The 26,776-nt window shown below is 38.4% G+C and overlaps 1 protein-coding gene across 1 annotated transcript in view; it reads right to left on the bottom strand.

The window, feature by feature from the left end:
* Nucleotides 1-26,776, bottom strand: part of LOC131801649 (protein Shroom-like) — a 169,938-nt gene that overhangs the window by 73,126 nt on the left and 70,036 nt on the right. The window contains exons 2-4 of the mRNA XM_059120535.1: nucleotides 22,950-23,137; nucleotides 14,152-14,444; nucleotides 11,706-14,082 (exon numbers count right to left, since the gene is read on the bottom strand). Of these exons, the coding sequence (XP_058976518.1) occupies nucleotides 11,706-14,082; nucleotides 14,152-14,444; nucleotides 22,950-23,137 (2,858 nt within the window). The remainder of the gene's footprint in view (nucleotides 1-11,705; nucleotides 14,083-14,151; nucleotides 14,445-22,949; nucleotides 23,138-26,776) is intronic.

The following is a 26,776-nucleotide window of genomic DNA, read 5'->3' as shown; positions in this document are numbered from 1 at the left end:
CGAATGCTTCGGCTTAGCGCATTGCACTTTTTATGGCTTGTGGCTTGTAAGAGGGGGGCTCGGTTTAGAGAGCTGAGCATAATACTCTGCACACACACGCGAGATGTCAACTTGAGATTTAAGATGATGCTGTTGCTTTGTGGTTGTTGTTGTTGCTGCTTGTTAAAGAAGATGAACAAGCTTTTCTTTTCCGCGTCTTTAGCCGGGTTTAAATATTTTTTCTTCGTGTTTTTTGTTTTCTTTTGTTTTTGTTGAAATTTATTTTCTTTTCTCACACACTTTGAAAACAATTACTTGCCAGCCAAGGCGATCGATGTTTATGTTTTAGGTTGGCTTTTGTTCGATTTTTTCCTAAGTCGGAGGGGACTGAATGACCTAAATGTTGGTCATATGTTTATGGTATTGGTTGGGGCTGGTTGGCTTGCATTGTTATTATTCGAGGAGCACGGATATTTGGCCAATCATTGCCAGTTATCGTTGGATGGTTTGTTGTTGCTCTGCTTAATTACTGGCCTTATACAAACAAATTAAGTCGACGGAATTTACGTTTATTTTAAATGGGTTTTAAACACGCAGTCACTGCCAAAAAAGCCCTCAAATCAAAAGGGGGATTTCAAACACTCGGCTTATTGTTATGGCAACGTTTTTGCAATATGAAAAATTTTCACAATTTGATTTTTAACAAATTTTCTTTGAAAATGAATGGAGAAATAGGTATTCGAAAATATTTTGTTTCCAGATTTCCCAAAAAATATTCTTCTTCAAATTTGGATTTTCATAATTTCTTGAAATTCAACTCAGCACTTTTTAACACTACCGAATGACCAGAAAGAATTGTTGTTATTATTTCAATTTTTGGTGTTTATTTACACTGCACAACTATGAAACCATTTAACTTTAAATAAATATTGATTTATTTTCTTTATTTACTTTCTGTTTTGTTTTCATTTAAAATTTCGATTTTTCATCTGTTATTATTATGATTTTATTGTTGTTGTTTGCTTTACAAAACCAAAGTACGTTAGACTAATTCGTTGGTTTGAGCTTGTTTTTGTTGTTTATTTACGTACGACTTGTACAAAACGCCGCTTTATTAACTCGAGCGTCTTAACCGTCTGTTAGCTGGAATACATCTAAAAACCAGTTGATACACAAACACATTAGGGATATGTAAGTCGATATTTGAGCTATCGATAAATCGATGTTTTGTGCATGAGGAAGGACTGATTGCCGTGTACTTCGAAATGATAGCACCAGTACTTGCATGGCAAAGGTTGTGGTCTGTGCTTAAAAACGTTGATTGGCCGTTGCCTGAGATGTACAAAAATATGAAGATAGAGAGAAATATAAATTTTCCTCTTGTGAAGCATAATTTGGGGAGTAACTTGATATTTAACTAGTTGGCGTTTAATGCCTCAGAATATGAACACATTTATCAATCAAGTAGGACCATATCTTCCACAGTCATGAAATCACACCGTTTACATTTAGAGGAGTTTTATAACGTTATACCGCAATTTTATATATAATACCAGCATAAGAATTTGAGATAACGAAATTAGATAAACTCGTGTTGTTTTGTAGGTTCAGATAAAAGGGAAAATGTGTCTCAACTAAACAAGCCACAGAAGGTAACTGCATACTTTAGGGGATTGAATATATGTATATATCAAAGGTGGTACAATTCAGCTGCTGGTACAATGAGCTGTGGAAATTTTTTTTGAAATTCAAAATTTTGAATGAAAAATTATTCAAATTAGTAACATTTGTTGAAAATGACGTATCATTCCAACCTCCAAACGGCATCGTATAAGAAAATATTTTTAAATCCATAATTTTTTAGAAATATATTTTAAATATTTCTGACATATCAATCTTTGCTAGAGTTGATGCATCTACCCGCATTTTCTGCCATGGGTGGAAATTGAATTTTAATTGGATCGAAATAAGATTTTAGTGCTTTCAAAGTACTAATAATAACAATAAAAGGTAGCATTATTAATTCATGTAGAAAAGGGGTTCGGGGTAATTAATAAGAGTACACTTGTAGAAAAAATGCTAAAATATCGTAAAGAATCCTACTTTTCTTTAAAACAAGTCATTTTCTATAAACTTGTGGTCATCATCTCATTTTCTATGTAGGTGACCTGCGTTGTATCGGAATGGAATTTTGTTAAACATCTCTTGAGGTTCTTGAAAGCGATCTTAAAAATTCTTCGCTTTTAAACATTTTAAATGCTAATTTCTATCTCCCTTTCGCACTTCCTTTGCAAGAGAAATAGAACGATCATATGAGGTTCACAGATTACGAATGTTTCTGTTCACAGTAGGCATTCCCTATATACAATCAATATGGAGACGATGTGAAGTGCACTTTTGTAGAAAACGAAATTAGGTCTTTAAAGACTAACAGAAGAGAGTTTTTCTTTCTGGTTTGTATAAATAACCAGAAAATTTTTTTTAATGACCGGAATTCCGACAAATATATGTCAGACTTTTGAGAAAGTCTTGAAGGCAATCGGGAAGGAGTTTGTAGAGAAGACCTAAAAATCAATAACACATCCTTCATCTTTCCGAGGCAAGGAGTAGCCACAAAAGGCTTAGAAATAAAAAAAAATCTTTATATGTGCAATCCAACTTCAGTCTGCTGTCATTTCTAAGCCACTCGTCCGACAGCTGGTAAAATGATTCCAGTGACAGCTCATTATATTACTTACAAGCGTACAAAAGAATTTTGGTGAGAATTTTCCAGAAAAAAAAAGTTATTCGTGATGGAATTCAAGCGTGATAGTGTGATTTCTTTATATTTCGCTGGAAAACCAGAAGTGGCTATCGCTAGAGCACTCCAGCATTTAAATGTGAATAAATCTTTTGAAAACGTCTTGATCGAATTCCGCGTTGCAGTGGCCAAAAAATGGCTCGTGAGCTGATATTGCGATATTATTCCATTCGGAAAATATTGAAAAATGAGCTCGGGGTAAAGCCATTGAAATTCCACCGCAACAGAAAGAAAATAGACTCAAAAGAGTGAAATAGATGCTTCGCTTGGCCGAAAGTGGCGATGAGAAAACATTCGTTGTCCAGCAGTTTGTAAACAAACAAAATGATCGTGTTTACTTGCCAAAAAAAATGTGCACCTTCGGTTGCCCACTAGAACTCCAGAGCCGGCATGGCGGTGGTGTGGGCCGCCATAACAACAGGACTCAGCACCCGACACCCAAGAATGGTTCAAAATGAGGTCCCTCGCTTAATTTCCGGATACCAATCCGTTGAACTTTTGTGTCTGGAGTATTTTGTAAAGCTAGGTTGACACTAAAAATTACCAAAGTATCGATCATCTCAAGCAAGTGCTTTGTCGAGAATGGGCCAAAATACCACAGAGCAACATTCGGGCAGCGTGTGACGGTTTCATTGGAAATTTGAAGGCCATAATTCGTGCCAAAGATGACCAATTCGAACAAATCTAAACTTATTTTATAATTTGATGCTATTTCCGACATTTTTTGCTTTCATTCAATAAAATTTAAAAAAATGTAGAAATTATGGCGTTCGACTTTGTTGCAGTTTTTTTTTATCTCACCCTGTAGAATCTTACTAAAAATCGCGAAGCCTCTAAGAATTTCTAGTTGTGTACAGAGGAGTAGCTTCATTTATTTGCAAATAAATTTCCCATTTAAAATAGAACTGCTTTGTTGTCTATTCAAATAATTCTTACCCTGTTCTGTTGGCCAGTTAATAAATTTGTATAAAGACATTAAAGCCATAAATATCAATTTCACACCTTTGACGATACGGCAGACAGGCGGTTACAAGGTTTTCTTGTTGTTTCGAAAAACAAAAAATGTTCCAAAAAAAAAAAAAAAAAAAAAATACTTTAAAAATATCCAATTGACTGAACTAATACTGATTAACAGCAGATATCAAATGAATGGCTGTTTGACCCCAAATGACCTGACCAAGCAGACAGTCAGCCAGCCAGCCAGTGTTGAACTGAGTTAACTATCTAAATTTGTTAAAGGTTTTTGTGTCGATTGGTTATTTTGCTAAACGATTATTTGGATGACTGGCTTTAAAAGTGGCAAATTGCCACCAAGGTAGTTGGGTGAACGAGTGGATTATTACATCGGCACCAACAACAACCTCAACAGGCACAAGGAAGGAAGGAAGGAAACAAATGGCAGCATTTATGTTGAGCAAATTTGTTAAATGTTCCATGGGTCTAATATTACAGACTCTGGCAAAGCTAGCTAGCTGTTGGTTGGCGGTTGGTTGGGGGTGCTGTGACATTGAAGGTTTTGTCTAATTTTGCCGTTGCTCTTTTCTTGTTGTTACGACTCTGTTAACTTATCTCGACAGCCAACGATTGTAACTTTGTTGTTGCTGATTTGGCTTATAGTTTCTCGTCTACATAAAGACCTCCAATAATATTGCATTACCTCAGATAATTTGTATAATTTTATTTAACTGACAGTTTTAAACATTATGTTGACGTTTGTATTTCGTCCAGGTTTAAAATATCAAATTCTCCAGTTTTGGTGATCTTTTTGTTTCAAAGTAATTTACGAGACATGCCAATTTGTAGTTCTTGCTGCAGAACCCAGCAGAATAACTGTAATGGGGAAGGCATTGCATCAGAACAGCTCCATCACAAGCCACCGCATTCAGTTGCGAAAAAATACCGATCAGCAATCTGGCGATATATGGCCCATAGAATTCGGAGCGAGAAAACGATAACGCAAATTGAAACAATGGTGTTTCAATATTCGAAACAATGGTCAATTGAAATTAAAGTTAACTTCTCTACCCGCACCCCTCCACTCAGTGCCTCTCATTTCCACACTCTATATATTCTTTGTAAAATGATTTATTTTTTAAATTCACTAACCATGGCTAAGACGACAGCAAAATAGTCAAGTCAAACGGGCAGGCAGCCAATCAAGCAGCGCACCAAAAACCCCAAAAAAGAGGTTAAATGTTAGTGGGTGTGTAAGTGTGAGGCTGTGGCTGTGGCGGCTTTGATGTTGCTGTCTTGATTTTTGTTTAGCTCCATAAGTCGTTTCTTTTTATTTTTATGATAAAGGACAATTTTGGTCCATAGGCTTGGCATGACAAACGCCAAAAGGCAAGCCAAATCACCGCTTAACCTAATTAGGGGGAAAATAGTAAAGCGGAGACAACAACAAAGTAAAAACATTGAGAATGTCGATAATGGCCCATGACACCTTGACAATATGGTAAAACTATGCCAGCATACAAAGAATACGGTGAAATGGAAAAAATTAAAAAAAACAAATATTTTTAATTAAATTTCTTATATAGAAAATTTAATTTAAATTAAATATATTTCAGAGCAGACAGCTTTCCTATGGAAAATCCTATTCAGCCCGGCTGAATTGAAGTTTTCCTATGGAAAATCCTATTCAGCCCGTCTGAATTGAAGTTTTCCTATGGAAAATCCTATTCAGCCCGTCTGAATTGAAGTTTTCCTATGGAAAATCCTATTCAGCCCGGCTGAATTGAAGTTTTCCTATGGAAAATCCTATTCAGCCCGGCTGAATTGAAGTTTTCCTATGGAAAATCCTATTCAGCCCGGCTGAATTGAAGTTTTCCTATGGAAAATCCTATTCAGCCCGGCTGAATTGAAGTTTTCCTATGGAAAATCCTATTCAGCCCGGCTGAATTGAAGTTTTCCTATGGAAAATCCTATTCAGCCCGGCTGAATTGAAGTTTTCCTATGGAAAATCCTATTCAGCCCGGCTGAATTGAAGTTTTCCTATGGAAAATCCTATTCAGCCCGGCTGAATTGAAGTTTTCCTATGGAAAATCCTATTCAGCCCGGCTGAATTGAAGTTTTCCTATGGAAAATCCTATTCAGCCCGGCTGAATTGAAGTTTTCCTATGGAAATCCTATTCAGCCCGGCTGAATTGAAGTTTTCCTATGGAAAATCCTATTCAGCCCGGCTGAATTGAAGTCTTCCTATTGAAAATCCTATTCAGCCCGGCTGAATTGAAGTTTTCCTATGGAAAATCCTATTCAGCCCGGCTGAATTGAAGTTTTCCTATGGAAAATCCTATTCAGCCCGGCTGAATTGAAGTTTTCCTATGGAAAATCCTATTCAGCCCGGCTGAATTGAAGTTTTCCTATGGAAAATCCTATTCAGCCCGGCTGAATTGAAGTTTTCCTATGGAAAATCCTATTCAGCCCGGCTGAATTAAAGTTTTCCTATGGAAAATCCTATTCAGCCCGGCTGAATTAAAGTTTTCCTATGGAAAATCCTATTCAGCCCGGCTGAATTGAAGTTTTCCTATGGAAAATCCTATTCAGCCCGGCTGAATTGAAGTTTTCCTATGGAAAATCCTATTCAGCCCGGCTGAATTGAAGTTTTCCTATGGAAAATCCTATTCAGCCCGGCTGAATTGAAGTTTTCCTATGGAAAATCCTATTCAGCCCGGCTGAATTGAAGTTTTCCCATGGAAAATCCTATTCAGCCCGGCTGAATTGAAGTTTTCCTATGGAAAATCCTATTCAGCCCGGCTGAATTGAAGTTTTCCTATGGAAAATCCTATTCAGCCCGGCTGAATTGAAGTTTTCCTATGGAAAATCCTATTCAGCCCGGCTGAATTGAAGTTTTCCTATGGAAAATCCTATTCAGCCCGTCTGAATTGAAGTTTTCCTAAGGAAAATCCTATTCAGCCCGGCTGAATTGAAGTTTTCCTATGGAAAATCCTATTCAGCCCGGCTGAATTGAAGTTTTCCTATGGAAAATCCTATTCAGCCCGGCTGAATTGAAGGTTTCCTTTGGAAAATCCTATTCAGCCAGGCTAAATTGAAGTTTTTCCATGGAAGTTTTCCTGTGGAAAACCTCAATTCAGCCTTATGTACAGCCTCATGCCCTTCCCATCTACTGCTCACATATCCAAAGCTTTGATTGCCCAATAATCATCCGTGGATGTTGTTCAGTTTTTGTTTTTTTTTGTTTTTTTTTGTTTTTTTTTTTAATAAAAAAATGTCTCGTCGAGCATAGATGTGGCCAAGTGTGGCTAATAAAAAGTGCATTCGAGTGTTAACAATTAGAAGTGGCAACACTTTGACCCACGTGCACGTAGACATGAGCACCACCGCCCGCCACGAGAGTTTCAGCATTTTTCTGCTTCGTCGGTTACCAGTCGAACAAAATCAGTGGTGCTATACTCGGCAGCACACGCCTGATGTGCAACATTTCGGTGTGCCGCGTAATGGCTTAGTTTGGCCTATTGTGGCCTGGTTAGACACGCCATGGACCTTCCCTCCCGTCCCTTTTACCGTTCCTGCTACGTGGAATATAGTTCCAAATATTTCACCAAAAAAAATTCAATTGGCAACAGACAGCCTTTGGAGATGAAAAAATAAGCAAAGCAAAAGAAGTTCAGATATTGACGTTCGTGTGCGCATTAGAGATTTATTTCTGCTGCCAATGCTTTGGAGTTTTCCAAAAATGTGACAAGTTTGGTTTGCCTTGTTGAGTGCTGGCTGACTGGATGGTGATGGTGAGTGGAGTGTGTGTGTTGGCTTTAATTTAATTTTGTCACAATTTTTTTTCATTTGGTTTGTCTCCTTAACCCAGCTCTGCTCCTTGGAACTACCACCACTACCTCTTCTGAGGACTGTTGTTGCTTTTTTTTGGAAATTTGTTTCTTTGCATTGTAGATAAGCTAGAAAAGCTGGATGGTTGACTGTTGTGGTGTACTAGTTGCTTGAATACAGCGCTTGGAATATAAAAGGAGTTTTTTTTTATCCAGGAGATTGTTCGTTTTGAGGTTGCCCGGCTATGTTTAGAGTGGATTTCGAAGTTGCATCATAAATCGTGCCATAAAGGTCGTTTGCGGGTGTCACTTTGGCAATTTTCTTATATTACATGCAGAAAATCATGTTTGTTAATAAGAAGGTACGACGACGTAGACGACAACAACTATAACAATTGCAGTGCTGTCGATATCAGTAGCCTAGGAAAAAGCTTTGCCGTCACTTTGTTTAGAGCATAAAATGTGTACTATCACAGCAACGAATTGACAATGTCCGTTAAAAAATTGTTAAGCCTAAGGTAACCCTTTGACCCGGAAAATGCCTATGAATGTTCTCTTTTTTTTCATTGTGGTGGAAATAGTACAAGTCAACAACAAAGTTGTCATATGAAAATGGAAATAGTAACCGTTCAATTTCGAGGTATCTCCAAGAGTTTTGGAATATTAATATTAATATTTTCTATGATTTATGAAATGAAAACTCAACTTCAAGGGACGATATGGGAAATATGTTTTTGTTTAATTTTTTTCCAGACAAATATTTATGAAATTTGAAAAAAACACGGATCTCATCTTTTTTCCAAAATCTGTGACCCCAGTTAAAATAACGAAGTTTTAAATGTTTTTCAGGAAATAATTTATATTTTCGGTCATTATACTTTTGATTTATATTTTTGAAATTACACACTCTCTCAAGATCTATACTAAGAGCGAAATCATCAAGAGGTTGAATTTCTTTATTTTTATACCCTTCGCCATTCTATGGAGGATTGGTTGTGTCATTCCATTTGTAACTCTTCGAAATATTCATGACAGACCCTGCATATTATATATATTCTGTATCAGCGTAAAATTCTAAGTCGATTTAGCGATATCCGTCTGGCTGTCCGCGTTTCTGTTGTAATCACGCTATCTTTCGAACGAATTGAGATTGAACGCTAAAATTTTGCACTCGTATTTTTTTGCAAGTAAGCTGGTTAAGCCCCCATATACCGGGGCCTCCCGATATTCGGTATTTTGATAATTTTATAATTTTATAATTGTTGATAATTTGGAATTGTTTTAAATTTCCTATAATAATGGATACTACAGCCTATGGCAAAATTTCGTATGCAGGTCCACGTGTTCGTATAGCTCCCGTATAACGGGTTTTATTTAAGCGGTATTTTTCGGACTTTTTATGGAAATTTCAAGTTCCAACCAAATGGTGGAGGGTGGAGGCCCGGCTAAGTATAGCCTGGCCTCCACCCTCCACCATTAAATTACTTAAATATATGCTATGTTTTTATATCCTCTACCATAGTTTGGAGGTTATATGACATTATTCATTCCGTTTGTCTATATATTCTTTATCAGCAAAAAATTCTGTGTCGATTTCACGATGTCCGTCCGTCTGTGAAAAACACTCTAGCTTTCGAACGAAATGAAGTAGTTTGATAAAATTTTACTCAGATGTGTTTTAGGTCTGCAGCAATTTTTGGTATTGAAAATGGGCTATATGGGTCCACGTTTTGGTATAGCCCCCAAACTGTACCGACAGATTTAAGTTTTGTTGGTGTTTCAGTCGCAAATTTGACCCGAATTTTATGTAAATTGGCATTATTTATTTCCATTATGTAATAAGCAGCCTCGCAGCCCCAAACTGTCAATATTGGTCTGAGTTTTAGTATAGTCTCCACATAACTGTACCTCCAGATATTGATATTGATGATTTGTGTCACACTTTTCACCGGAAATGTTTCAAATTTGGAATTTTAAGTTCCTAATGGGTACTACAGCCTGTGACAGAAAATTGCTCTTGGAGGTCCATGTCTTCGTATGGGCCCCATATAACGGTACCTCCCTCTATTCGGTATTTTGATGATTTTAGCTACATTATCCACCGGAATTGTTTAAAATTTCGTATTTGAAGTTCTTTATGGATACAAACGTCTGGGACAGGCAGTCTTGATGCATTGGCGTGTGAAAAGACCGGATTGAGGTGCAGGATAGATGTGAAAATTTGGAAATTTGCGATAAGTTCTAGAATGGTACTAAACTTCTAAAATTGTACCACATGATATTCTATGAAAGGACAGCGCTAAAGCGCAGAAATTTTGATATGAGAATCAAGTTTGGAAGTATGTTTCATATATGAAGGTGGTGTTGGAAATGTGTACTATGTGTGCGAACTGTACTAAATGGTCCAAAATTTGAAAAAGTTAGGTTTAGGGGGAAAGGTGGTAGGTTTGCGAGTCGATCTTAGAAATGTGTAATACAAGTGAACGAAAAGTACTACATAGTACAATATTTGGTACAATTTGGTATTGGGTAAAAAGATAGTATCTTAAATTTGGTATTAGGACCCCTGTTCATATGTAGCCTGGACACATAGAGGTGGGTTTTGTAAATGTGTACTATAAATGCACTGGATAGTACCATGTTTGGCATTGGGTACAGGGATAGAGAAACAATTCTGAAATTTGACATTTAGATAACTGATGGGATCTGTGTTTGAGGTTTGGTGGTGGTTTGGAAATGCGTCCTACATGCGTACTAAATTTGATTTTGGGAGAAGGGATAGAACTGGGTTGCTCAAATTATATATTGAGGTCTCGTTGTCATCTGGAATTGAGATATGAAGGTGGTTTTGGAAATGTATACAATAATTGTCCGAAAAGTACTAAATAGTACTAAATTTGCGTACAATGCGTACTAAAAGTTACTAAAATTGGTATTAAATAATGGGATACGACTGAAATCCTCAAATTTATTATGGTAGCTGGAATTGTGATATGGAACGTTTTTGCAAATGAGTACAAAAATGATTGGGTAATGGGTGAAGGAATGGAGGTGGAATCCCGAAATTTGATATTGAGGTCTCCATTGGTGTCTGGTGTTGAGATCTGGTTGTGGTTTTGCAAATAATTGTTCCAATAGTACTAAGTAGTACTATTTCTACAACACTGTTGGCCTCAAGGATGATGAGATGTAGATTGTTTTGAATATGCGTACTAAATGTTACTAAATTAGGTATTGGTTGCAGGTGGATAGGGCTGAAATTCTGAAATTAGATTTAAGGTCACTGTCTTCGCCGTTTCGTAAGCTTTGTGAGAGGGTCGGTAAAAATCGCCATCTTAATGTAAGTAACGTACAGCAAAGATTCCAACCATGAAGTTGAGATGTCATTTCCAGGTGAAAGTAAATGCATTAATCAAATGAGTGTTTACTCTAGAACTTTGTCGATTTTTTCTACTCTAAGCTAACCTAAATTCCACTCCCTGGATTTTCATATCTTACCACCCAATATCCGTCTTTCAACCCATATGTTGCTCTGGGGTTTTCCCTTTCCATTTGTTAGAGATTTCATACAAATTAGCATTTAGTATCGACTGTACTCTACAATTAGACACACTCACACACTGTGACGTTCAGCAATATTTCAGAAGAGCAAAAAAAAAAACTGAAATCAGCTACGACAAAAGATCAATTAAGTGGGAGTGGACCAGTCGACCAGTCACTAGACATCAACATTGACAACAATTGACAACTTGCCAAAGCGACAGTCCCAGTTCAACGGAAAAAAAGACTAAAAATTTCATCTGAGTTTTGTTTTTTAGCTAAGGGGTTGGGAAATACATGCCATGTACCTCCCACCCGGTACCCCTCTCTCCCCCTCCATCCACCTCTGTGGAAAATGACGTATAAACTTTGCAAAACCTTTGTCTCTCTGTTTTTTGTTTTGTTTGGAATGATGAAATATCACTCGCCATATTATATTTCACAGAGAGGAGGAAAAAATTTTGAAAAAGGAAAAAACTTGTAATGTTGGTTAATAACTCCATTACCGAGCTGGTCCATGGATGTGGATGGAGGTTCGGAAAAAATATTATAACTCAAATTACTCGCAATTAATTAAACATAACATTTTATTTTGCACTTACCTTGATTTCGAATTAGCGACATTTGTTGCCACCATTTGAGGCTGTGGCTGAGGCAGCGGCTGCTGTTGTTGTTGATGGCTATCGTTTGTCGTCGTTGTTGTTGACATTCGTGGCATTAGAGGCGGTGGTGGCGGTGAGGATTTCATTGTAGCACCAATGGGCGAATGCCGCGTTTGGGTTATGGCAACATTCTCTTGTATGGCTGTTATGGACGAGGACGAAGACGAGGAGGAACTTGAGGCTAAATTATGTGGTCGTTTACGGGTCGAAGATGAAATGGTTGTGGCCCGCAATAATTCAGGTTGTAACTTGTTGAGTGTTGCTGGCGAGGGTCTGGATACCTGGACCAATTCAACACTGGTTGGCTTCCTGGGAACCAATGGTGGTGGTCCTTTTGTGATAACCGATTCATTTGATGCGGTACGTTGAAAGAAATTTCCAGATTTTCTGGTCGAACCACCAGCAAAACTGTTGCGACGATTCGGCGAGGGAGGTTTGGTCATTAACTCTTGATTCAGTTCGTTCAGGGGTTGACGTTGCAGAATTTCTGGTGGTGGTGGAGGCAAGGGTTCATCGGAGAGACTGGTTTCACTATCCAAACCTGGCGGTGGTGGTGGCAAGTCAGGGGAAGGAACTCGTAAATTGGGATTTTTGGGTGGCCTCTCTGGTACCCAGCCATCTTGCACAGGCGGTGGTACTGGAGGTGGAACATTACCACCCGGTAAATAAGCCATTTGGGGCGGAGGAGGAGCAGAATGATGATGACCATGTGGAAGGGGATGATAGTTGACATTTTGATGCTGATGAGGATGTAGCTGTTGATGGGTAAGGGCAGCAGCTTGTTGCAGCAATACCTTATCGCGTATGCCAGCATAATCGGAGGCCGAGGATGTCCTACGGCCTGACATAGAGGCACGACCCCTGGGCGGTGGAGGAGGTGGTGGCATGCCACAGTCATTGAAAGAGAACTTTTCCGAACTGGATATGTTTTTAATAGATTGCGATTGTAATTTGTCCTGGGAAGCGGATATAAATTGATCTCTTAACTCGGAGTAGTCGGAGGCTGAAGATGAACGCCTAAGCAGTGTGGGCATCATAGACCGCGATCTGGGCGGTGGTGGTGGAGGAGCTGGCGAAGGTGGTTTATTTGATGGTGATAAATTCGTTAGATTTCGGGAACTAAAGGCATTTTTATCCTCGGACAAAGGTCTTTGCAGGGGAGGGGAGTTATAATTGCTGGGCAAGGAGTTCCTCAGCAATACAGTGGCCACTTGACCATTACTGTCGGAGTGGCTGAGGTGCTGCGGTGACCCTCCAGGTCTCGATGAAAAAGATTTGGGTGAGTGTTGTAGGCTTTCCATGGATTGATGTTGTTGAAGTTGATTTTGCTGTTGTTGTTGTTGCTGCTGCTGTCTTTCGAAATAGGACTGCACGGCATTTTTCTGAAAAGCCTTGAGTGCAGGATTGGGAACCCGATGGGTCTTGTTGGGATCTAAATAGGTGTATTTTTGTGGCTTCTGATGCTGTTGTTGCTGGGGATCGGCTGATCTTTCAAAATCATTGATTAAGGTGGCCACCGACTGCCAACTCGGCTGTGGATAGGTTGTGGCCGGAGAACCCAGTTTTGATGTTTGGCTAAGATTGCTAAGACTACCATTTCCTGAGGGTGAATGCTGTTGCTGCTGCTGGGCCAAAGATTTTTGTGGTTTCTGTAACCCTGTGCTATACTGAGGCTTAGGATGATGTACAAAATGCGAGGTATTACTATGGACCGGTTCGGTATAGGTGCTAACGGGGAAGAGACGATGATTGTTGCGATATGGCTGGGATTTAATGTCCGCCAACGAATCCATTGAAGCTGATACAGGAGATTTGTGTTGTACCCCAGCCATGTTTAAGGAACTTGTCGAATTGGCCAATCGTCCGGGAGAATTGGCCTGGGAAGGCGGCTCACTAGTCTGTGATGCAGACGGTTTGGGTGCTGGAACCGGCGGTGGATGAGGTGATATCGTGACCACAGCCTCACTGTTTGTTATACTAACGGAAATATTTGTTTGTGATGAGGTTTTCTCATTTAGCTGGGATTTACTGCTCAGTTCATTAGTGGTGGCCAAATGGCTGCTGTGATTGTGATGGCGATACATGGTGTGTGATGTCTGATGAACTGGCGGATAGCTGGGACTGTGACGATGATTCGGTACCAACTGTGAAGCAGAAGAATTTTGAGCATGTGTCATAAGTTGGGAAGTGTTTTGTTGGGCTGATGAGGTGGGCGATCGTCCAGGTTGATCCTCGTTGCCCAGCAACACACTTTCACTTTGATGGCGTTTGGGTGTCAAGACCCTGGAACTATGGACAATCAATTGGGAAGTGGAAACTAAAAGAAATGAGAGAAAGAGATAAAATTTTAGTATGTTTTTCAGGTTGGAGATTTCCTACAACTCACCAGATTCCGATATTGCCGAAAATCCTGTGGCATGGCTTACTTCGGAGACATCACTCATCGAACCCAGCCATTTCAAGGTCTCTGTAGAGGAAGTACTTTCGGAACTATTGTTATGCTGTAGTTGTTGTTGTTGTTGTGTAATGCTGGACACACTCAACTCACTTAAATCACGATCACGAGACATAAGTGAGGTGGGAGATGCTGCCACCGAAGTGGACGCCAAAGATGACAGATCGTTTTGTGACCAATTATGTGATGCTTGACGTGATAGTAAATCGCTTTCCTGACGTAATCTGCGAAATAAAGTGTAGAAAGAGAAACAACAGATTAGTTTAAAGCAGCAACAACAAAAATACGATATTATTTTCACAACAAAAATAAAAACAAAAACGAAAAAAATAATGAAAGCGGAACTCTTGTTGTTAGATTTTCTAAGCGTAATTATGAGTTTGGAGTCTTCAAATCAAAAGTGTTTGTTGACTGCATTCGGACCCCAACCCCTTGAAAAGCAAAACGGCAAAGAGAAGAGTTTGAGTGGCATGGCTTGGCTTGGCTTGGCTTCGCTAGACAGACAGCCATCTTACCTACCAACATAAGGTGGTGGAGTGAAGTCTATAAATTGAATTATTTTTTTTGATTGTTTTATGGCCAACGGCTACTCGAGCGAAACAAGTCATGGGTAGTACTCCAAGTAAACACAACAAACACACATTCATTTAAAAGTTAGTAAACACCCCCCTAGATCATCCTATCATGAATTCCAACTTCTCCTTCTTATTCTCTTCCTCCACTTCAAAATCTTTGCCATCAAACAATTTAAAACTAAATCAAATGTTAGTCAGTCAGCCAGCCAGCCAGCCAACCATTCTGAAGGCATAAACTGCCTGACTATATGGTTGAAGGTCAACTCCATGACTCGCTGTTATTCACATTCAAGTGCTGTTGAAAGTTGATCGTTTCTCCCGCTCTTCTGGAGCATTTGAAACAACAAACACTAGATTGTATTGTGTCTATGCTACCAAATTGCGATTTGGATTTAGATTTCATTTTCATTAGATTTTGTGAATTGCTATTCTTATTGTTGCTGTTCGCTTTTAACCATAAATTAAAATGTGAGCATATAAAATTGGGCACTTAGCCCCAATAACAAAAGAACGTAAACAAACTCGAAAATTCATGCCATTCTTGAAATCTTAAAACTATTTCTAACTTCATTATTGTTAATTATAACGATTGACCAAAACCAATTCAAATCAAGACTCAATTTTCAATTTGTTCAACGTTTGAAGGCAAAAAAAAAAAAAAAGTCGAGATGTCAATGTGGTTTAAAGGGAAGGGTTATATCTAGGGGTTGTTTAATACCCAAATCATTTTTAATAGACGAGATTGAAGTAGGTATTTTTAGACGAACTTAAGAGATTATTATTAAATCGAGTTGAAGAGGGAGAGGGAAGGAAGACGTTATATAGACAAGATGAGGGCAAGAGTATTTGTACGGGCGATTTGAAGGCAAGGAGTCTTCATTGAATTGAGAGCAGCGAGTCTTCAACAAGAGACAAGCTTAGAGCAGGTAAAGACAGGGAGCTGAAGTGCAGAGAATCTCTTTACATAGACGAGCTGAAGCCAACGACCCCAAGGGGAATATTTTTGGACTAGACTGAGGGAAGCCTTTTTAGACGAACCTGAGGGGAGTCTTTTTAGACGAGCCTGAGGGGAGTCTTTTTAGACGAGCCTGAGGGGAGTCTTTTTAGACGAGCCTGAGGGGAGTCTTTTTAGACGAGCCTGAGGGGAGTCTTTTTAGACGAGCCTGAGGGGAGTCTTTTTAGACGAGCCTGAGGGGAGTCTTTTTAGACGAGCCTGAGGTGAGTCTTTTTAGACGAGCCTGAGGGGAGTCTTTTTAGACGAGCCTGAGGTGAGTCTTTTTAGACGAGCCTGAGGGGAGTCTTTTTAGACGAGCCTGAGGGGAGTCTTTTTAGACGAGCCTGAGGGGTGTCTTTTTAGACGAGCCTGAGGGGAGTCTTTTTAGACGAGCCTGAGGGGAGTCTTTTTAGACGAGACTGAGGGGAGTCTTTTTAGACGAGCCTGAGGGGAGTCTTTTTAGACGAGCCTGAGGTGAGTCTTTTTAGACGATCCTGAGGGGAGTCTTTTTAGACGAGCCTGAGGTGAGTCTTTTTAGACGAGCCTGAGGTGAGTCTTTTTAGACGAGCCTGAGGTGAGTCTTTTTAGACGAGCCTGAGGGGAGTCTTTTTAGACGAGCCTGAGGGGAGATTTTTTAGTCGAGACGAGCCTGAGGGGAGTCTTTTTAGACGAGCCTGAGGGGAGATTTTTTAGCCCTCCACCATTTGCAACGAATTTGGAAATTTTCAAAAAATAAAATCCTTAGAAACTTCTGTTAAAATTTTTAAAATACCGAATTGGGGTCTATACGACGTGGACATACATAGGCATTGTTTGTCATAAGCCATTACCATATTCAAATTCGAAACTTGAAATAAACGGTGAATAATGTAGCTAAAATCATCAAAATATCGTATATAAGGACGTGCCGTTAAATTGGAGCTGTGCGAAGACCTGGACCAGCATAGACAATTTTCTGTCACAGGCTGGAGCATCCATTACGAACTTCAAATACCACATCTCAAACAATTTCTGTTGGTATTGTACCTAAAATCGTCAAAATACCGAATATAGGGAGGTACTGATATATGGGGCCTATACGAAGACCTGGACCCGCCCAGACAGTTTTCTGTCACAAACTGTAGTTCCCATAACGAACTTCAAATACCAATTTTGAAACAATTCCGGTGAATAATGTCGCTAAAATCATCAAAATACTGAATATAGGGAGGTACCGTTATATGGGGGCTATACGAAGACGTGGACCTGCACAGACAATTTTCTGTCTTAGGGTGTAGTATCCATTTTGAACTTCAAGTACCAAATTTGAAACAATTCCCGTGAATAATGTCGTTAAAATCATCAAAATACCGAATATCGGGAGGTACTGTTATATGGGGGCTATACGAAGACGTGGACCTGCACAGACAATTTTCTGTCTTAGGGTGTAGTATCCATTTTGAACTTCAAATACTAAAAAGTTCGCTAAAATCATCAAAATGCCGAATATCGGGAGGTACCGTTATATGGGGGCTATACGAAGACATGGACTTGCACAGACAATTTTCTATCTTAGGGTGTAGTATCCATTTGGAACTTCAAATACCAAATTTGAAACAATTCCGGTGAATAATGTCCCTAAAATCATCAAAATACCGAATATAGGGAGGAACCGTTATATGGAGGCTATATGAAAACGTGGACCTACATGGCCCATTTAAGAACTTAGCCTGCCTACTTGAAAAATAAACATATGTGCAAAATTTTAGCCATCTATCTCAATTCATTCGAAAGATAGCGTGATTACAACAGACAGACAGACGGACAGACAGACAGACAGACGGACATCGCTAAATCGACTTAGAATTTTACGCTGATCAAGAATACATATACTTTGTTGGGTCTGACATGAGTATTTCGAGGAGTTACAAGCGGAATGATATACCCTCCATAGTATGGTGGAGTGTATAAAAAAACCTTAGAAAGGGCTTGGATGTACTGAAGATCTCCAAAATGTTGCGTAATAGCTCCAAGAGGACTTTGTGTATAAATGGCCTCTGGAATATTTTCTATGATTGGGAGCCCCCTTAGTGCGAAAGAACTATGTACAGAATACCTGCTTCATATTAAAGTCGGGTTTACACGTCATATTAGAGTCGTAAATAAAATACATATTTCATATTTATTTTTAGCATAGCAGGGTTTCAAACATTTTAGGGGCGCTTAAAAGTATGCTGCACTTTCTTCTAATTTGAATGTAAAAATCACTTTTAGTGTGACTCAAATATTATGTGTAAACTAGTCTTATGCCTTCAGTTCTAGATATTTAAAGCTTCCTCTAAAAATGTTTTAATTGAATTTCCGCTTCTATAATTACTTAATTCTTTGTTCATTTCTCATCCTCTCACCGCTCCCTTTTTCGAGCTGCCATTTCCTTCAAGTAACGACCAAAAACCACATTCCAACCTGTTTCTCAACACGTCTTTTATTTTTCCTGATCTATTTTTGTAAAACAGTTTCAAGCCACAAAAGATGCTCGGTCTCAAAATAGAAGTCCGGTAAAGATATTTTTACAAAAAAATTATGACACATCCACTGTTGTTTGTTTTTCTTGGAGTTGCAAAACGCGCCTCACCACACTTTTTACAGTAGCAGTCCCAATATTTGTTCAATGCATTGATGGAATGAAGAAATGGCCGACAATGTAGCTGGAATGAGTCTCAAATGGGTTGGGCTGCCATGTAGCTGTGATTAGATCAAGAGCAGCCTCAGCAGCAGCCGAAGCCAAAGTAGCAGCAGCACCAGCATGAATAGCATTGTCACACTTGTACTTGTAGTATTTGTCTATAAATGGTATAAATTAAAATGTAAAACATGTGCTATTTATGATCGCCACTGTCACTTCATCTTGGCAGATGGTTGGTAGAGGGGGCTGTGAAAAGAAAAAAATTGTAAACTAAATAATAGCCATGATGATAATTGTCTGGATCATTATAATGTTGATTTTTCTCTTTCTTCGCAAAGAAAACATTTTGTTGGGTGTTGCCGTTTTGAAAATTTGGTCGGAGTTTTGTAAATAGACCGGAATGTTTTTGTAATTTTTACAAATTAAGAAACAAATAAATTTTAAACCTGACGTTAATGTTAAAGGGGGGGGGGGGGTTAGATTAAGATTCTTCGGATTATGCTTTTAGGTATATAGTGTAAAAATATGAGCAATATTTTGGTAGGAAATTTTAACCCTCAAGCGATATCAGATACAGTCCAGAAATACCTCTACCAAATTTTATGAAGATCGGTTTATATTTGGATATACTTCCCATATATTTCTTCAACCGATGTCCGATTAATTGTGCAACAAATAGCCAATATCAGTCCAAATTGAGTGAATTTCGGGACGTACGTTTCCATTTGGCGAAACTCGGCTCCGATGCATACTTCTGTTTATATAATCCTTCTCAAAGTGATATCATGCACTCTATAGCAATGTTATTTGGTATAAGAGATAAAAATGTTTCCGTCAAATTTGGTGAAAATTGATTCAGAAATGGATATGCCTCCCTCTGAAGCCAAATTATAACTGCTCTAAAGCCAAAGGTTGATCGGTGGTATGATCTACTTCAAATAAATTCCCAATAAAATTCTTGTGTTACGGGAGCTCTACTTAAGTGTAGGGTATCATATAGTCGGCCCCCTTAAAAAGGAAGGTATATTAACTTTGTCATACCGTTTATAACATCCCTAAGTATTCGCTGTAGACCCCATATACTATATATATATTCAAGATCTGCATAATAAATATATCGGTCCATTTTGGTATAGCCGCCATATCCCGATATTTGGTATTTTAATGATTTTCGCTACATTTTTCTATGGATTTGTCTAAAAATCGGTATGTGTAGGTTATAATGGGTTCTTCCTCTAGTGGTGAAACATTGTATGTATAGGTCTACGATTTTGTATAGTTCACATATAACTGTACCTCTCGATATTTGGTATTTTGCTGATTTTTGCCACATTTTTAAACGGATTTGTCTAAAAATTGGTATTTGTAGTTCATAATTGGTTCTAGCTCCGGTGGCGGAACATGGTATATATGGGTTCAAGTTTTGGTATCGCATATAACTTTACCTCCCGATATTCCGTATTTTGATGATTTTTGCCACATTTTTCAACATTTCTTACTGGTTTTATCTGGCATATTGCCGAAGACACTATATGCCTAAAATGCACAGATTCCGAGGAATCTTAATCTTGAAATTTCCAAAAGTGTGGAAAAGTGCAATTTCCCCCCTATTTGCCCCCTCTATTTAGGTAGCTTTGCCATGTAAAATTTAAAAAAGTCGATACCCATGTCTTCTTTTTTAGCTCTACTTTCATAATATGTTGGATTTTCTCCGTAATTATTGAAAAAAATAATTGTGTCGCACAGTGTAATTAAGCCGCATTTTGGGATTTTGGTCGGTTTTAGAATATGCTAAATTTGATCTGAAAATTAAGCTCTAACGACAACACTAAGCTCCCAACCAACTATTGATAAATGAATGAGAGAGGGAGAAATAATTTAATGGCACATTTTCCGTAAAGAGTTGTTGTCGTTAGAGATCGACGAACCACCATCAACATCATTATGATGGAACGATCCATCGATAGATTGTTTAGATGGACGGAATTTAGTTTGGTATGATCATTGCAGCTATGTTGGTTGCCTGGTTTGTGCTGTGCTGTGTCGTGTTGTTGGTGGCATGCCACAGCGTATATGGCAAAACATGAAATCAGTTATGAATGTCACCGACATTGCCACATTTTGTTGATGCTACTTCCAAGGAATGTGTTTTGTGCGAATGATTAACTCAAACTTGTTTCCTAGCAAATACCAAGCGAACCGAATTGATCCTCTTGAGCCAACTTCAAGCAAATGAAAGAAGAAGAAGAAAAAATAGAATGCAATAGCAACAACTCGTTTAGCAGCTTGTAATAGATTTTTTTTTTGTTATTTTGATTTGAGTAAAAGACAAAAACAACATCAACAACTACACGAACGTCATCATCATCGAAGATGTCGTTTGGTAAAATGATGGTATTTGATAACATTGATTACATGTGAAGTGAAAAAAAAATACCCAGCAACAATGAAGTAGAGAATTCTTAAGGAAGACGCCGAAGAATAGATTGGAACATCATCTAACCCTATAAAGTAAAACGATAAATGTGACAACTTCAAATAAACTTGCATACCAACACAAATAGATAGATAGACAGACGGGCAAATCAATTCAATGATGACATCTCTGGAATGTTGATTCTCCTACCACCATTTACGAAGATGATTTGTGGGTGCTGTAACTTAGAGAAGATCAACAATGGCAATAGGATGTATTTATTTAGAAAGTATGAGGTATAGTATAAAAAATAGAAAAAACGTGGGCAATTTTTTTTCTTTGGCTCTTAAAATGAAAGATTTTAGGGATAGTTAAAAGGCTAGTGAGGATATGGAAAATTGTTTTCTTTATAAAAAAGTACAGATATTGTACCAGAGTTAGTTAAAGTTGGGGAAAAAACAGTATCAGTCGGGTTTGCCGATAGATCTATACCTTGAGCCAATGTTCGACTATTTAAATATCCAGGGTGAGATAAAAAACTGCAACAAAATCAAACGCCATAAATTTTAGTTTTTTTTTTAATTTTATTGAATGAAGGCAAACAATGTCGGAAATAGCATCAAATTTTAGAATAAGTACAGATATTGTACCAGAGTTAGTTAAAGTTGGAAAAAACAGTATCAGTCGGATTTACCGACAGATCTATACCTTCAGCCAATGTTCGATTATTTAAATACACAGGGTGAGATAAAAAAAAAACTGCAACAAACCCAAACGCCATAAATTTTACATTTTTTTTAATTTTATTGAATGAAGGCAAACAATGTCGGAAATAGCATCAAATTTTAGAATAAGTTTAGATTTATTCGAATTGGTCACCTTTGGCACGAATTATGGCCTTCAAACGGCCAATGAAACCGTCACACGCTGCCCGAATGTTGCTCTGCGGTATTTTGGCCCATTCCCGGCGAAGCACTTGTTTGAGGTTATCAACACATTGGTATTTTTTAGTGCCAACATTGCTTTCCAAAATTCTCCAGACACAATAGTCCAACGGATTGGTATTCGGAGATTTTGGTAGCCATTGTGCTCGGGAAATGAAGCGAGGAACCTAATTTTGTAACCATTCTGGGGTGGCGCGTGCTGCGGCCAAAATGTTTGCGAGCCTTGGGCACACCTCCAGAATATTTTCGCGATAATATTCGGCACTTATTCTGATGCCACTGTCGATAAACACGAGCGGAGAGCGTCCATCGGCTGTTATGGCGGCCCACACCATCACCGTGGCCGGCACTTGAGCTCTTGTGGCCATCCGAAGGAGCACATTCTCAGCTGACCTCTTTGGCAATTAAAAACGATCATTTTGTTCGTTTACATACTGCTGGACAACAAATGTTTTCTCATCGGAGAAACTCTTTAGCTTTTTTGAATCTACTTTTTGGAATTTCAATGGCTTTACCTCGAGCTCATTTTTCAATATTTGCCGAAAGGAATATTGTGATATGTTCGACTCACGATCCATTTTTTCGGCCACTGCGTCGCGGGTTTCGATCAAGTCGCTTCTTTGCTTTACGAACTATTTCTGCTGATATTGCTGTTTTCTTCCGTCCACTTTCTTGACGTCGAGCTACGCTACCAGTATCACGGTAATGAGCGATGGTACGAGGCACAAATGATGTATTCAAATTGAAATGCTGGAGTGCTCTAACGATAGTTACTTGTGGTTTCCAGCCAAATATAAAGAAATCATATTATCACGCTTGAATTCCATCAGGAATAACTTTTTTTCTGGAAAATTCTCACTAGAATAATATTAACAGATGTCGAACGAGTGGCTTAGTGACAGTCTGAAGTTGGCTGCAGTTTTTCATCTCACCCTGTAGTATAATTTATGATAATGCTCATTGTAGTGAAACACTTTTTAGGTAAAGTGAAAAATTGTTTAACGTGACACAGTACAGCTCATGTGCTCGATTGTCAAACGTTCGAATTCCAACTAAACGAAGAAACAACAGCTCAATGGCTTAATGGAACTTGTTCCAATATTTTTTAAAATTGTTATTACTTATTAGTACTCACCTATCCAACATTGGTGTGGCCGATGTTGAATCGGAACTGGACACATAACTGTGATAACCTTCCGACTGGGCGTAGGATGATTGTTTTTGATGATGATACAAAACGGGATTGTCATAGAAGGAATTTGAACGCATGGTGTATTCTTCTAGGCCGGCCTTGGTCAAGCCGCATGGATCGCCGATGTCATCCTGTAAATAAGATAAGAGAAAAAACAGAAGTATTATATACAATACTTTTCAAAAGAAATTGTTAAATATTAAAAGGTAAAGTAGGAACTATCGCTATGAAAAGTTCATTTCACATCGATTCCTCAAGTGAATAAATGAAACTATGCCTTTTGAATATATTCTAGTTCTCTGCACGCATCAATCTTTTTTGTTCCTTTCCTAAAGAGAGCTCCTTCCTTGCTCCCCCATATCAAAATAGAAGAGAAAGTCTCATTTGCCAGATCGGGAATGGTAAACATTTTTTACCCTACACCACAAGGTGGTCAGGATATTATGTCTTTGTACATTTGTATGCAACAGGCAAAAAGGAACGAGATAGACCCATAGTTCCTTTTGATGATTTGCATAGAATCACATTCTGAGTCGATTTATGGGTGTACGTCCGTCTGTCCGTCTATGTATTTTTGCAAAGAAACATTTATTTTCCGATGGAGATGAAATTTTCCAAACAATATTTGTTTGGTTTGGGAATCGGTTCAGATATAGATATACCTTCCATGTACAAAGTGAGAAAAACTGCAACCAATTTCAGACTGCTGTCATTTCTAAGCCACTCGTCCGACAGCTGTTAAAATTATTCCAGTGAAAGCTCATCATATAGTTTAGATTAGTACAAAAGCATCTTGGTGAGAATTTTCCAGAAAAAAAGTTATTCGTGATGGAATTCAAGCGTGATAGTGTGATTTCTTTGTATTTGGCTGGAAAACCACAAGTGGCTATCGTTAGAGCACTCCAGCATTTAAATGTGAATAATTCTTTTGTGTCTCGTACCATCGCTCGTTACTGTGATTATGGTAGCGTAGCGCGACATCATGGAAGTGGAAATAGTTCAAAAAGTAAAGAAGCGACTTGATCGAAACCCGCGTCGTAGTGGCCGAAAAATGGCTCGTGAGCTGAATTTATCGCAATATTCCATTCGGCAAATATTAAAAAATGAGCTCGGGGTAAAATCATTGAAATTCCAAGAAGTGCAAGAACTTACACCGCAACAGAAAGAAAATAGACTCGAAAGAGCTAAATAGTTGCTTCGCTTGGCCGAAAGTGGTGAACTGCCGAATTTGGTTTTCTCCGATGAGAAAACATTCGTTGTCCAGCAGTTTGTAAACAAACAAAATGATCGTGTTTACTTGCCAAAGAGATCAGCTGAAAATGTGCACCTTCGGTTGGCCACCGGAACTCAAGCGCCGGCCATGGTGATGGTGTGGGCCGCCATAACAGCCGATGGTCGCTCTCCCCTCGTATTAATCGACCGTGGCATCAGAATAAGTGCCGAATATTATCGCGAAAATATTCTGGAGGGTATATTAAAGCCTTGGGCACACAAACATTTTAGCCGCCGCACGCGCCACCCAAAAATGGTTGTAAAATGAGGTTCCTCGCTTCATTTCCAGCGCACAATGCCCTCCAAAATCTCCGAATACTAATCCGTTGGAGTATATTATCTGGAGTATTTTGGAAAGCAATGTTGGCACTAAAAAATACCAAAGTGTGGATTTCCTCAATCAAGCGCTTCACCGGAATGGGCCAAAATACCGCAGAGCGACATTCGGGCAGCGTGTGACGGTTTCATTGGCCGTTTGAAGGCCATAATTCGTGCCAAAGGTGACCAATTCGAATAAATAAACTAAACTAAACTTATTCTAAAATTTGATGCTATTTCCGACATTTTTGCTTTCATTCAATAAAATTAAAAAAAGTTAAATAATGGCGTTTGACTTTGTTGCAGTTTTTTTTATCTCACCCTGTATATCTTCAACCGATTTCGAATTAATTGTGCACCAAATGATCAATATCAGTAAAAATTACCTAAATTTTGGCGAATTCGAATGAATTCAGTCTAGAAGTACATCAAATTTGGTGCAAGTCGGTTCAGATATAGCTATAGATCCCATATATATACGATTCATCCGATTTGCAGTTTTAAGTCCTTCACAAGCGTAATATGCACTCCACTACAATGATTATGGAGCTTTATTAGATATTGGAATGATATTTGGTATATCTATTGCTCCAATAAATATTTCTTATCGAAGTCATATCTAGTGCATGATACAGCAATGTTATTTGGTACTAGAGTTTCAGAAGCCTCCGTCAAATTTGTTGAAAATCGATGCAGAGTTGGATATAGTTTCCCAATTATGACTACTCTAAATAGGGTTCATACTTGGTATGATCTACTTCACTAAATTCCTAATATAAATTTTTATATAAATTTTGCTCGGATTGTATTTATTCTTTGTGTCTTTAAAATTTTAGAATATTTTTTTTATTATTGGCCCTTATTTGCAAATGTTGCCATTGAACATAAAAATAAACTCCTAGAGATCAAGGTCTCGAATCTAGAACACAAACATTAAAATATTGAATCTCACACAGAGATTTGTATTGGATGCAACAAATTGCTGTTGGTCTCGGCATCATTGCGAACTAAATCGAACAGTAAAACTGCGTGTTCTAATTTTGTTCATATTTTTTATTTTTCTTCAATTTTGTTTCGTTTTTTCTGCGTAATAGTTGTTGTTGTTGTTGTGTGCCACTGATACAGCAACACAATTTACTGTTATGCATTTTGTTATTTTAATGCATCTTTTTGTACAACACGGCAAGCGGCAGCACCAACGTGCGACTTGCAACAAACAACCTGTGTTACACATGCCTCACAGTGTTGATGATTCGCACAACATCAACAACATTGCGTTGATACAGGTCGGTCGGTCGGTTGGATGCCTAGCTGTTCGGCCGCTGCGGCTGTCTGTCGCTGGTTTAAGAGCGCCGTTAGAAATAAATTATTGCAGATTCTTTGTACTGAGATATGCGTAAATTTTTTTTAACGATCCCATTGTAAAGATAAAATTGATAACAAATAAACGCAGCGACTGCAAAAAAAGTTCATAGCGAGAGCTTTGTACACATGTGTGAGAATCACAATTGGTCCACATGTGGCGGTGGCTTGTTGCCAGCAAGCTGCAAGTTCAGCAAAATATTCAGCAGAAATTATTGTGGAAAGTTTGTTTGGTGGCGGCACATGGTGTTGTTGCTGTCTTGCTTTTTGTTTGCGGAGAAATTTTTGTGTGTTCGTCTTCTGGGTCTTCTTCGTCTTCTTCTAAGATGAAGCGACAAAGATATTCCATGAAATATTATTTCGATTGTGTCACAAGATTTCGTACATTGTCATCTCCACTAAAGCTTCCAGGAAGGAGAAGTCGAGGACGCCACAATGCCAAAGGGAAAATGTGCTAAATAACATGGACTACTGGAATTTATTTCAGGTTTCCGAGGGAAGTGGGTTTAAACTGCGAGGACAAATGAACAATGTTTAAAATTAAATATTGTCTTATAAATACCAACTAAATCACATTGAAAAGGTGCTGCTAGCTAGAAGATACTTAGTAGGTCTTAACATTTCTTTACATAGTGGTCGACCCGAGAGGGGTAAAAAAGATCTTTGGAGGATATTTTTTTTAAACCTTTCCTACATTTTATTTTTATAAAAGAACTTTAAAGACGTATAAAAGATCTTCCTCTAGAAGTTCCATTGAAGGTTGTTTACTGAAACAGGTTTTAAACGAAAATTTACTTTCAAGAGCCCCTCAAATATAA

This window comes from Musca domestica, unplaced genomic scaffold (assembly GCF_030504385.1).
Source record: "Musca domestica strain aabys unplaced genomic scaffold, Musca_domestica.polishedcontigs.V.1.1 17, whole genome shotgun sequence".
Classification (NCBI taxonomy): Eukaryota; Metazoa; Arthropoda; class Insecta; order Diptera; family Muscidae; genus Musca; species Musca domestica.
This window is presented reverse-complemented; position numbering and strand designations above follow the sequence as displayed.